We start from the raw sequence: 14,078 nt of genomic DNA, 5'->3' as shown, positions 1-14,078 counted from the left end.
TACCTAGACTGAGCTAAATATAGTCATTTCTGACTGAGCTAACAGGGCCAAATTGGGAAGTCCATCTACCTCGACCCACAACTCAGCCCACTTTCTACCGGTCTTCGCTCGGCCCAGGCTTCACACAAATTACCCTCTCATTTAGTCAAAAGAATTTATTTTTATCCCATTCATGTTTGCTTTTTGCTATTCAAAAAAAAGTTTAGTTTCAACCATCTTTTATTATAGGATTAGAGGAAAACTCTTTGGTGTCCATTGCATACCACATGCATGTACTTTTATTATGTCATTTTGTGATTTGAGTTATACGTTTTTGTGAAATGATGACTTATATAAATTTGTAAAAACTTACCTAATTTTGTGAATTTTAAAACTTCTATGAATAGAATTACGGAAATTTATATTTACCTTACATATTTGTATAAGATCACTTATATAAATTCGTGAAAGCTTACATAATTTTGTGAATTGCGTATATCCCAAACACTTCCCTAATAATAATACATGTAACAATTACATCCGTAATTACAATTGATCAAAGAAATTCACCCCCTTCTCCCTCGTCCACCCTATCCGCATTCTTATAATCACATTAGATACTAGTAACCAAATATGAATTAACAAAATCCACACATAGGTTCAATTAGGGGTTGTTTGGAGATGATTTAAATAACGTACTTATTTGGGTCCATCACTTCTTTATTTTCGTATATATTTTTCGTAAAAAATCAAAAATATAAGTAAACCTCAAACAACCCCTTAATTTTCATATTTATAAATTACTTGCCATCTTGAACCACTTAGGCTCAATTGAGTTTGGCATATATATGCATAAGTAGCTAAGGCAACAACTCAAAGCACCGATAAATAACACCATCATTTTGACAACATAAGTTTCACAGTGAGCAAATTGTTCATTCCCTTACCCATCTTGGCATGTCACTTTATTTGCAACATGTTGTCTATCCATGAAAAATTTCGATTTAACCTATACTTAGGATATGCATAACTAGGTCATCATTTTTAGATTGACAAAATTACAAATTCATCGCCAATCTAAAAATGATGATCGGTGCATTCATACACTTGACATTGGTTAGGAGCTCTAATAGAATTTTTATCAAAATGTGTTTCAAATCAATCACTCTTCTTCTCCCATTTTTCTTGGGGTTCCAAGGATTAAACTAAGATGTTTTCAACTACAGATTTCTACCTACCTGCAACACGGAGTCGTAGAAGATTATAGGTGGTGTTGGGTTGTAAGGCTTAATGATTTTAGCGTTGATAAAGTGAAGTGTACTAAAATTAATCGTTGGGTGTGACTTTTAGATTTTGTGGTCATTTGATGAACTCATCTTTCAATATGACATTGACAATATATCATTTTAATTTTGACGTTTTGTTCTCTTTGCAATAATTATCATACCATTTTATTTGATTAGATAAAAAAATGACAGAAAGGAATGCACTCAATAACTGCCACGTCAATTTGTTAAAACGAGTTTATAAGTTTTATTTATATATATCACTATGCTCCTCTCAGCTAAAACTCTTCCAGGCAATATTCCATTTTGAAAGCATTTTAATCAAGCATTGTGTGCATGAATTAACATCATAACACAAATTCAAATCAAGGGAATGCTTAATTTTCTTTGTTTTCAATCTTCATTCCTTTACTATAATACTATTATTAGTTTTCATATTGAATTCAGAGCATGGTATGAAATTGAAACACATATTATAGCCACTACAAATGTTTATGACATTGTAAGCAACAATCCTTAAGCAAAAGCTAATGTAACGGTTGCCTTAGCCGAGTGGTATTAGGAGAGGAATCAGGGCCACAAGGATGATGTTGAAGTCGTAAAGCACGAAACAGCAATGCACCCCCAACAGCTCCAACAGTAGGGGCAATGAGGTAAATCCACACATCGCCAAATTTCCATGAAACAATTGCAGGCCCTAATGACCTTGCCGGGTTCATTGACCCTCCTGAAATAGGCCTGCAATCAAATATCAAAAGGATGGTTATGAATATAATAAGAAAAAGAAAAAAATAAAATTAAAAATTCAAGAATTAGTAGACATGGGTAGTGTTTGGACATGCCCTGAGATTAGAACTGCAAGTCCAATCGCCGTCCCAACAACGAATCCTGACAAATGGCCTACCTGCAGAAAATAAAAAAAAAAAAAAATTATCAAATTACAAGTTTGGATCTAATTTTCTGGTATCCAAACATGAAAATAGTTTTAAAAAATTAATTTTCATTTAAATTATAAGCAGGTTATTGAAGTTGCAACAAGAAGACCTTAGAAGCTATGCCAGTTGCAATTATTAGGAGGAGAGTATGAAGATTTGAACTTACATATTTAGATTGATATTCCAAAGAAGAAGCAAGGAACATGATGATGAAAGTCGCAATGAGCTCCACCCAAAAGGCAGTAGTAGATCCTTGCAATGGTCTTGTAATCATCAGTTCTGATTTTATTCCATATACTAAACTTCCCACATATGTTGCCAATGTTGACCCCATGATTTGTGCTATTATGTATAGTGGAACCTTCAAAATCAAATCACAAAAACTTTCAGTTTTCTGATTCCAAAAATATTGGAGAGTTTGAAATCAAATGGATTTAAAAAAAAAGCAGGCACATATCCTAAGTAAGGTCTTTAGGGCCCACCGAAAGAGTATAAATTCGAGAATCAAGTGACACTTCCTAATTGTATATGAGTCAGCAAGCTAAGGCTGATAATTTTTTTGGACACGAACTTAATTATGACACGACCAGATAACATAATAAATAAATGAACCAGGTCAGTGTAAAATATGTATAACATGAAATTGATACGAATAATTAATAGATGCTTAGTTTTCGACTAAGGAGTATTATGACATATTTAAGTCTCTTATATAAACTTTTCCAGTTGAATAAAAAAAAAGTGAAAGAAGGTTTTGGGGACAATAGTATTTCAATTTTTCTCTTAAGATAATCTGATATTTCATTTATTATTTTTCAGTCAATCTCGAAAAATAAAATAAAATTAGGTTTAGTTTTTCGAAATGGGAGAATAGAATTGAGCTGAAATTTAATATTTTTATAAACAATTTCACTTAGTAAAGATTAGTTTAATGAAAAGAAAAAAAAAAAAAAGAGTTCAAAATAAGGGTAGATTTTTTTTTTAAAATTTTATTTTTTAACACAACGCGAACTACTCAAAAATAACAAAAATAAATAAATACATTGGATTATTATTAAGAGAATTTTAACACACAACTTAAACGATACGATAGGAGATGACACAAACATGACTAAGACGACATGACTCTTAGGAAAATGTCTCGTAGCTCAAATTTTGTAGCTCAAAAGTGGCTCAAATAGCCAAAACGACGTCGTTTTGGCCATTTTTATGTTGTTCTGTACTCAAAACGACGTCGTTTTGGCCATTTGAGCCACTTTTGAGCCACAAAATTTGAGCTACGTAGCATTGTCGTGACTCTTATTAGTACCTGGGACCATGGAAATTGACCTAAAGTAGCAAAGGCAAAAGTGATAGAAGGGTTGACATGAGCTCCAGAGATGGCTCCAATGGAGAAAATCACCACCACCACCGTGAGAGCTGCCGTGGCTGCATATTCCAAGAGGCCAACTTGGCCACCCATAAGCTGAGTGATTGCTATGATTGCACATATACAAAACATCAGAATGAATGTCCCCAATGCCTCTGCTAAAACCTGCACATCATCAACAAAAACAACCTTGTTCACTGCCAAAAAAAATAAAAAAATAAAAAAATTAATTAATTAAATTTTTTTTTTACATACATAATCCACTTTTATTGCCAATCCAAGAACATTTACTAGGCTTCATCTGTCTCGTTTAGTAATATTTATAAATTAATACCTTTTATTTACAAAAAAATTTAAGTATATTTTTTTTAGATGGGTTGGATGGGACAATTCAATCCGTGACAAAAAAAATAGAACAAAAGATCAAATTGATTCGAAAATTCTAATTATATAGTTTTATTATATTTGTCTTTTATTGCTATTTTTTAAAACATAAATTATATAAACTTATGTTGCTAAGATTATCAGTTTAATTTGATTTTTTTTTTTTTTTTTTGTAAATGATTTACAGACATAAGGTTAAAAAGACAAAGGGTAAAATTCACTTTCCTCGCTTGAGGTTTGAAGTTGGAGCACTTCACCCCCATATATTTCAAATATAGGCAGATCACCTTTGGACTGATTTGCAATCTAACTTCTGTTAAGGTTAGTAATTAAAAGACTATTTTACCTCTTGCATGGAAAAACTTATTACGTTCTTCTTCTTCTTCTTCTTCAATGTTTTATATCTTTTTCTTCACAACAAAAACAGAGTACTACCATACACAAAGCAGAGCACCTTTCCTAAGGTAGTCAGATCAAGCAAGCAATCAAATTGTGGACCCATTGTAGGAATCACTTATCCTTACCGTGGGTATGCGACACCTACTCTTCTTTCCATTACTCCATCTCCTCACTTCCTTTTACTATAATTTTTTTAAGAGCTCCTCCACACACACAAAAAAAAAAAAAAAAAAAAAAAGGTAACCTGTGCATAATAGTAAGTTCCATGCACAACACAGAGGTCCTTTTGAAGATTGAAAATGCCATAAAAATAAAAAAGGGAGCTTGTTGGCCAGTTCTATTGAATCAACACTGCCCGGAAATTTGAAATTCAAATGACTAACAATGACAAGAAATAATAAAATTCCATAACTCATTAATCAAAAAACCCAAACCCATTTGTACGGCACATAGAGCTGCTATGGATAATTGCTTTGTTGGTGAACATTTGTGTGTACACATGTATCCAATAGATCACATATATATGCACGGTCCGAAATTTGCTGACAATTTTTTGTAAGATGAAATGGATACTGGAATTAAATGATTTAGAGATTTTATTGTTGCAACTGCAGCAAACTCTCTAAAGATCCATGTCTAGGGTTCAGGTTCTAAAGGATGGAATCAATAAATGGGTCAGGTAGATTGTTTTTAGGGTTTAGGGATAGAAAATGAATAATGACTAATGGGGCATTTATGTCTTTTTGTCCAATCATTTATGGAGGGAAAACAATGAAGAACAAAGATTGAGACGCCCTTTCCCCCACCCCCTTTGATTCCCTTTCTTTTTTGATTGGTCACTTTTTTTTTTTTTTTTTTTCCTCCAATCACCACCCGCCACGTGTGTGTGGAGTGGTGGGGGTTGAAGTTTGAAGGGGTCTAAATCACTGCTGAATAATGAAATGGAGTCATAATTGTACAATCGCGTTTGTAATACACTTGCTGTCTATTTGGATGGACAATTTACCAGTTGCAAATCAATCCAAAACCACCAGGGAACAAGGGGGTCAATTTGTCTATTAAGGTAAAGTACTTAAACTTTAAATCACAAAGGAGTAAAATAAATTTTGCCCCAAAACAAATGATTTGAATTATCAAAAACAAAACCCATGACAGGATCCATGGGTCTAATTGTCTTGTCCAATGAGAAGTAAAATTTTTATTTTTATTTTTATTTTTGATAAAACCATGTTTAGTATACACGTATTTGAAAAATATAAGAGTAAGAAGGGATGGCAATAGGTAGTGATCAAAGTTAGTTTTTGATTGTCAAAAGTAGTACTCGGAAGTGGTTGTCAGTAGGGAGAGACGGTAGTCGGAGGTGATTTCATGCAAAAGGTGGTTAACGACAGTAATTATCAGCAATCAGAGGTAGTTTCTATTTAGAAAAGGTGGTTAGAGGAAGTTGCCTATGATAGTGACTAGAGATGGGGGTGGCTAGATGTGATAGCTTATGGTGGTGATGAGAGTGTGGTGACCAGAAGGTGTTGGAGAGGGACGAAAGAATGATTCTTAATAAGTGAACTACAAATTTTTTTTTTTGGTTGTAGGAATTTAGTGAATTTTGTAAGCAGTTTACAATTACAAATTTTTAGTTACAACTTTTAAACAAAAAACTGAAAATACAAACAGGGAAGAAGTACTTTCTCTTACTTTGCGCAATGAATCTATGTCCATCTGATATGGAGCAACAAGAAGCTTTGTTGATCAAAACATCTACACTCCTTGGCGTTGCATTGGACCCCATCTCTTGATCATACTTAGATTGATCACTAGTTGATGCCTCATTAGAATTCTCAATGGTTGGTTGGTCCTCGAACAAGTGTTTCATGATCAAAACTAGACTCTCTCTTTGTTCTTGTCAAAATGATATAGCAATACTGGCTTTTAAAGACCCTTATTGAGAGCCAAATAGATGCAAATAAGATGAAAATTTAGAAAAATTGTACATTTTTTTCTTGCATCACTTAGAAAATATATACATATATAGGATAAATCTAGGTACTCTGAATTTTTTGTTATTAAGGGCTGGTTTGGCATCTTTTAAAAAAGTCAAAAAGTTACTAAAAAAGTTAAAAAGTTATCACTATTTATCAAAAAAAATATAAAAAAAATTAATTTTACACAAAAAAAAGTACAACTCACTTGCTGACTTTGGTTGGACAAAGGGAATAGGCGAGTGCACAAACAAGACGGTGTTGTTCGGCCCGTGGGGCCCCATCACGGATTTTGTTTTGATAATCTGAACCGTTCAATGTGTAGAACTCGCCGAATACTATATGTTTGTAAAAAATCACGTATATTGGATATCGCTAACTATATGATCAAATCAGTTTTTGTATAAAAAAATAGATGGTGCTACAGTTAATGGTTGACAAAAAAACTAATCCGATTAGATAGCTATCGATATCCGATTAACGTGATTTTTTATAAGCATATAGTACTTGACGAGTTCTACACATTGAACGGTTCCGATTAGCAAAAAGGGACCCACAGTGAGCCCCTACGGGCCGAACAACACCGTCCAATTCAATACCCGAAAAGGAGGCAAGTATCTCTTATACACTACTCTGTACAATGCTGCCACCGTAGTGCCCACCGTATTGCCTACTCGCCAAAAAGCTTCTCCTATACACTAATTTATACAATTTTTTAATACATATTTTTTCGTAAAAAATTAAAAAGTTATCCCAAACAATCATATTTTTTCCCTCAACTTTTTAGTCTAAAAAGTAAAAAAGTACACTTATTAAGGACATTCCAAACAACCCCTAAACATATCATGAACGATAATGTGTGGCTCAGATTTAATTGTTTGTAGTGGGTCTTGCACTCAAATTAAATCTGAATCACATGTTAATTTTCTTGAATTTATGACATTGTTCATATACATATATGTGTGTATAGTATATAGAGGAAAGAGTGGAGGTTATGGGTTGGTGATTTGTTAGTTATGTAGTCACACTGTTTTGGCTCCTCAATGAAGGATGGAAATGTGAGTGAGTAATTAAGGTGAAGTGTTGCTTCAACACAAATCTTGTGTTTGTTCTAACAAAGTTTTTTAAAAACAGGAGTTTACTCATTCATGCTTCTTCAGTGTTCCATATAAGAGGTTAACCATTTTCTACTAACATTTTTTTTTTTTTTGGGACTTTATTTTTTTATCAGTAAAAAAAAACTTTATTGATGAAAGATCAAGATACAAAACAAGACTAACATCAACAAAGCAGGACTGTGCAAAAAGCATCATAGCTAACCAAAACAATCTCAACTAGGTTAGCACCGCAAAGGAAGCCCAATCATATGCCAGCACAAGACCCAAAATTGGGATTGGTATTATATGTCCGTATTAGAGGGTTTCATTGGAAGATTTGATGAGGGAAATAGAAAGGAAAAAGGGAAATAGAAAGAAAATGAGAAAGCACTGATAGGATTTGAATTCCAAGTTATGTTTGGTTAAGTTGGGATATAGAGAAAGAAAAGAGCCTAAGTGAATCAAAAGACAAAAAGTGAGATTGTATTTTCCTCTCACTTTCTTTTTCCCGGTGTTTTCTGTTATAACCAAACAAAAATTGGGACTGCATTTTCTTTTCTTTTGTTATTTCTTTTATTAAATTCTCTAACCAAACACAGTTTTAGAGATGAAGTTCTCTCTGGTCTATTGTGAATTGGATAGTACTATTCAAACTTGTGAGACCCACCAAGGGTCTGACTTTGATGATCCGAATGGCTTATTTTTTAGGTTACAGTGTTTAAATTATTTATGAAAAAAATTATATTAATTTGATAACGTTACCCGTGTTAGTTTATGACATTTATTGCCAAAAAAAAAAAAAATTATTGGAAAACTAAACCATCCATTTTTGTGATAAAATAACATAACTATGATTATTGAATTGACTTAATTTTTTTATGCAAATGATCTACATATTATAATTTAAAAAATAAACGATTCAGATCATTAATTTAGAATCCGTGGTTGACCCTATAGATCCAAACTACACAATTCAGTCCACTTTTTGTGTGGACGGGATAGAATTTGCTCCATTTCACTTATTTCTTTTATGACAATCACAATATGCCTTTAGAATCGTCAACAATTCCTCATTCACAAGAATCCTTCTGTGACTCGAATTCATGATCATTTTTTTTAATTTTTTGGTTGAAACAACAAAAGAACCACTCTTTTGATAATAATCAAGCAACAATACAATTACAATCATTAATAAAGGAAGAAGATACAAAAAGTATCATAACCAAACAAACTCAATCCCAACTAAGTTGGTACCGAAGAGCCAATATACCACTAGTCGAATCAAATTCTGCAACCTCACGAAAAAACCTATTGATTTTAAAGAGAATTTGACTTAGGTCGTTTATAACTTTCAACATTGCATCTAGGAGAGTCTATTTTCAAAGCGGTAATAGGAAGTAACATAGTGTATACTAATGTTAGGTCTCCTGTGAAATTGTACTGCAATTTTTTCAGACCTGGCCGGGCCCAACTTTGTATCCTTCGCTTCGTCCTAGGCTCTCATTTAGCAGCATCTGTAAGTGGGCCATGTCTGAGGCCCGATAAATTGCTAGTCTTGCTAGACTCACCGTTTGGGCTTGGGCTTTAATATACATATTGATTAAATGATGGGAAAATTATCTGAAAGTCTTATTTAAAATAGGAGAACTCTATTTAATTTCATAATTTTTTGGATACTCTCAAAAGTCCATTGCGTGTTTTTCTTCTTCATTCTCTTTGTGTATTCATTCCACTACAAGGAAAAGCAGTTTTGGCGACTAAAAACCAAATTTTCGTCGCTGAAAGTAGCACAATTGGCGACTAAAATGGAATTAGTAGCCAAAAGTGAAGACTTTTGGTGACTAAAAGAGTTTAGTAGCCAAATGTATAGTTATTCGCGACTAAAAATAGATTTAGTCGCCAAATGTATGGGTTTTAGCGACGAAAGGTTTTTTAGTAGCCAAAAGTGACGGTTTTTGGGGACTAAAATAATTTAGTAGCCAAAAGTATAGGTTTTGGCCACTAAAAACAGTTTGGTCGCCGATTCTACGTGTTGTGGCGTTTAAAAATAGTTTGGTCGTTGAAAGTGAAGCTTTTTGGCTACTAAAAAAAATTTAGTAGCTAAAAACAGGCAATTGGCGACTAAAGTTCAGTTTAGTAGCCAAAATGGGACATTTTTGGCGACTAAAAACAGGTTTAGTCGCCAAAAATGCTACTTTCAGCCAGAACTTATTTATTTAGCTACTAAAAAATATTTTAGTAGCCCAAAATTACATTATTGGCGACTAAACAATATATTTAGTCGCCAAAAGTGGCTTCAATTTTTTTTAGTAAATAATTTATTTTTTACACAAATTATCTTGCATAAAAATAATTATATTTATATATATAGTTTTATATTAATATGGGTCAATATAGTATATAAATAATATATATTGCATATATATTCATGTGATGTTGTAGTGGTATAGTGGAAGGAGTGTGTTGCTAAAGGTTTAGAAAGTAGAAGGTTGGTGGTTTGAATCTTAGAAAAAGCAGAAAAGTTAGCTTCTTTTTTTTTTTTTTTTCCACCGAACAACCTTTGGCGACTAAACTATTGGTCGCCAAAAGTATTTGTTTTGGCGACTAAACAGTTTGGTCGGCGTTCCATCAACTATTGGCGACTAAAAGATTAGTCGCCAAATGTATAATTTTAAATAGTGGAATTGAGTATTGGCGACCAAAACTTGGTTGCTAAAGACCTGTCTTTTTGCCGACTAAAACCTTTTTAGTCGCCAAAACCTTCTGCAACCGTTTATTCGCAACAAAATCGGCGACTAAAAAATTTAGTCGGGGAAGGTAAAAAGGCGACTTTTGGCGACTAAAAATTTAGTCGCCAAAGGTGATTTTTCTTGTAGTGTTCTTCTCTGTCTCTTTCTCTTTCTTTTTGGCAATTGGCAATTGGCAATCACGCCTTACTTCTTCTCGTTCTCTTTCTTTTTTTCTTTCTAACATATAGTCACCAGCGACTGACAACCACCATTGATTTCACCGGCAACCACCGACCACCAATTCCTTGCTTCACCATCACCAACGACGAATGAGACAAGTTTTCGGCGATGAAGATGAGTAGATCTACTCAAATCTTATGTAGATCTACTCAGATCTGAGTAGATCTACATGAGAACAGACTAGATCAAAACCAAAAATAATTACCGAAGCACAATCTTCTGTATATATCTGTTTCTTTCTTTCGATCTATAAATTTTTCTACATTTTCTTTGCTACACACTTCTATTTTCCTGTTTTAATGAAGAAAATTTTCAAATTCTGAACAAATTGTTTTCGAGTTTTAGTTACAGGCGGTGAAAACTGTAAAATTTTACAGTTTTAGTTTTTTTGGTACTGAAATGAATCATACTTTAAAACTGTAAAATTTTACAATTTCATACCATTCTTTAGAACTTTAAAATTTTACAGTTTCATAGCATTTTTTCAGTTTGATTAATAAGGATAAATGCTTAATAGAATCATACTTTGAAACTGTAATATTTTACAATTTCAAAACTTGTTTTTCAATTTGATCAATATTAGAGATTATTTACTTAAACCCTACACAAATTAAAAAATAATATATACTGTTCCCATTGTTGTTATTTATTTATTTATTTTCCTTTCAAGTTATCAATATTTAGCATATGTTGTTATATTTTTTCACACAATTTCTCTATTTATTTTTCTTCCTCTTCTTCTTTTTTTCTCTTTTTTTCAGGGTAACATTTTGGATATTCCAGTGAATATCCGAAGGTTTTCTTGACGTTTAGCGAATATTCTGGACATTTTGGCGACTTCCATTGATATTCAGAACACTTCGGCGATATTCCGACGAACTCTTGACGATACTCCCGACGAACTTCCCGGTAGTGTTGAACATTCTAAGGAGTATCTAGTGACCGTCTGACGGAAAGTCTAGCAGTAGTGGGATGTAACAGCGTTTTTAAATTTATATATATATATAAAAAAAGAGATTTTTTGGTAACAATTAAAATTATATAGGATTAATTGGTGCAAATGTTTTGTTTTGAAATTAGATAGATTTTGAATTTTGTGTATGAGACTTACTGGTAAGTGCCCCATTAATGATTAATAGGAAAACAATTCCCGTTCCAACAAAGTCACTAGCTCTTGATTTATTTGGCCCCGTTTGGAAAAAAAAAACTTTTTTTTGCAATTCTTTTAGATTAAGTTTTGAAAATATTATGAGCTGTTGTAGTTTGGCATATGCTAATTGGTTAGATTTATTTAGTTTTCAGCTTATTTATTTTTTCAACTCAAAAAAATAGACTACAAAAAAAAAAAAAAAAAAAAGATAAGAGTTTTACAAAATCTATATATTTATAAATTTATATATATATATTTTTAATGGTAATTAGTTTCCAACCTATTGGACCGACTAATCTAGAGATCAATCCCACCATCTATCCACTAGCGGATGCCCAATAAAAATCAAGGCAATGCCTTGTATGAATTGGTCCTAAGAAATTATTTGGGACTAGGAGATTCTGAATTTGAGACTTTGGAGGGAATTAGGCTCTAAGCCTTTTCCTTACTTTATATTGAGAGTAGTGTTGCTCAAGTACAAAAATTAGACCCATATGAAATATAAATTAGAGAAATCATTTTAGATTAGATTAATATATCCTCATATTATTCTAAAGATAGGGACAAGAAGCATCAATGCAATACATAGTTTTGCTTTTGATTATTTCTGAAACAATAGAAAATTCATCACAAAAGCCATAAAAAACACTAAAATGCAGCAAATTTTATGACAAAAGTTGCATTAAAAAACGAATACATATGTGAGGCCACACAAGCAATCACATGGCCATTTATTTAAAAAGCAACAATATTCAAAAATAAAATTAAAATATGAAATATATAGAAAATATATTATGTGACTGAAATTCATCTTTAGTGTGATGTAGACAACACTTAAAATAAAATTGCGGACTCCACACCTATGTGAGACATTTAGTCATTTGTTTGGTAGAAAATTTGGTATCCCTAACGTTACCCTTTTTAAAATGTGATATTGTATGCTAACATTATTGAAATTCAAACTCACGCACGCGCACTCTCCGTCTCTCTAAGCATTGGATGTGAAGTTGAAGTTGGCACAATTTGTTTGCCTAAACAACAGTGATGAGCTGAACCCTAGCTTTGATGCTGCAAGATCAAACTGCAGAAGGTTGTCTTCAACTTGGTACCCTCCAATCACAATAGAAGTCCTAGGTTTTCCACCACCATCCACAAACCCTAGACACAAAACATCATCACTCACCTGCACCATTGAGTTTGTACCAAAGATCCTCCAGAAAACACTCTCACTCTGCAACAAAAGATCAATGGAAGGCACGGCCGGCCCAACCCGTGTGTTTGAGATATTGTTGGAGTTGAAACACGCCTTGAAAGGTGCCACCGATGCCACTCTTGGAACACCAGAGAGCTCTTTGATGAAGAACTTAGTGACAGCTTTGTAGATTGAAGTCTCCAAGATTGTGTAGGGATTGACAGTGCTGATCTTGGTTCCACCATTGCCTTCACTGTCTATGGTTAGTAAACTTGTGTTTATGGGTACTGTTTTTTCGTTGATCTTGATGGATTGTACTCCGATGAAGTAATCCGAAGAAGCATCACCAACAGAATAAGCCGAGGCAGTGCTCACAGGGTTGAGGATGAGAGGGGTATAACTGAGAGAGTCTGAGGCATCAATACCAGGAAGGAACACATACGGTCCATCACCGAAGATCGTGACACCATTATTTGAAGAGCTCAAACAAATAGCGAACTTTTTGTGGAAGCTGAAAGCAGCAGAGAATTGAGAAGGGAGTGAAATTTTAGTCCTTCCAAGGCCAGCCATGCCCTTAACACCACTAGCAAGGCCTTCCAAGAGAAATGTGGACCCACAAACAAAAAGAAAGTGAGGCACAGAGACAACCTTCCCGGGGTCGTTCCCGTCAGTGGATTCAACGGTGACGATATCAGAGCCAAGCTCACCGTCTGAGGATGTGCGGGTGGCGGTGTTATCGGGTAAGAGACTGCATGTGTTGTTGTAGCATCCTGGTTTAGGGGATGAGTAGCACTCTGTGGTGCATGCAGTAGAGCCAGAAAGTGAGCATTGGGCAGAACGACATCGAGCGGGGTAGTAGGAGGAGGAGGAATAACTTTGGTCACAGTCTACCCATAAGAATTGACCACCAAGGTCTAGTATTAAACTCACAGGGACTAAAGGAGTTCTCTGGTTGAGATGGGTGACATATTGGAGGGTAGAGGGGTCTTTTTGCACTCGAAGAATTAGCGCTTTGGGACGGAAAGAGGTCTTAGCTAACGCCGAGGTGATCAACAGAAGAGAGAAGAGGAAAATGGAATAGAATGAGGAAGCCATGAGAAATGAGAAGTGGTGTTTGTTGGGGAATGGAGAAAGTTGGGTGTGTTGATGAGAACTAGTGCAAGGTCATGGCCCTTATATAGATGTTTGCTGGGTGAAATTTTTTTACTTTGACTTTGACTTTGCTGAATTGTTTTTGGGTAGTGTTAAAGAATATCAAATTTTTTATCAAATAAATCACCAAATATTTTATATGAGTATGAGATTATAATTTTACAAATCCCACATCATGTGAGATATTTAA

At 33.8% G+C, this 14,078-nt stretch overlaps 2 protein-coding genes across 2 annotated transcripts; both read right to left on the bottom strand.

Moving 5' to 3' along the window:
• Positions 1–1,719: 1,719 nt before the first annotated feature.
• On the bottom strand, positions 1,720–6,612 carry NIP7;1 (NOD26-like intrinsic protein 7;1). The gene is made up of 6 exons (XM_082880449.1): positions 6,537–6,612; positions 6,045–6,248; positions 3,510–3,766; positions 2,363–2,561; positions 2,108–2,165; positions 1,720–2,003 (listed from the first exon to the last, which is right to left on the bottom strand). The coding sequence occupies exons 1-6, from the start codon at positions 6,610–6,612 to the stop codon at positions 1,793–1,795; spliced, it is 1,005 nt and encodes a 334-aa protein (XP_082736575.1). The 3' UTR covers positions 1,720–1,792.
• Positions 6,613–12,308: 5,696 nt separating this feature from the next.
• LOC114306967 (putative aspartic proteinase GIP2) lies at positions 12,309–13,867 on the bottom strand. The gene has a single exon (XM_028252296.2). It carries the CDS (start codon positions 13,829–13,831, stop codon positions 12,533–12,535), a length of 1,299 nt encoding a protein of 432 aa, XP_028108097.2. The 5' UTR covers positions 13,832–13,867; the 3' UTR covers positions 12,309–12,532.
• Positions 13,868–14,078: the final 211 nt, after the last annotated feature.

Source organism: Camellia sinensis, chromosome 7, assembly GCF_055761805.1.
Source record: "Camellia sinensis isolate YWXY chromosome 7, ASM5576180v1, whole genome shotgun sequence".
Taxonomy (NCBI): domain Eukaryota; kingdom Viridiplantae; phylum Streptophyta; class Magnoliopsida; order Ericales; family Theaceae; genus Camellia; species Camellia sinensis.
This window is presented reverse-complemented; position numbering and strand designations above follow the sequence as displayed.

Coding starts and splice junctions, on each gene's coding strand:
- LOC114306967 (XM_028252296.2), bottom strand. CDS start 13,831: ATGGCTTCCTCATTCTATTCCATTTTCCTCTTCTCTCTTCTGTTGATC.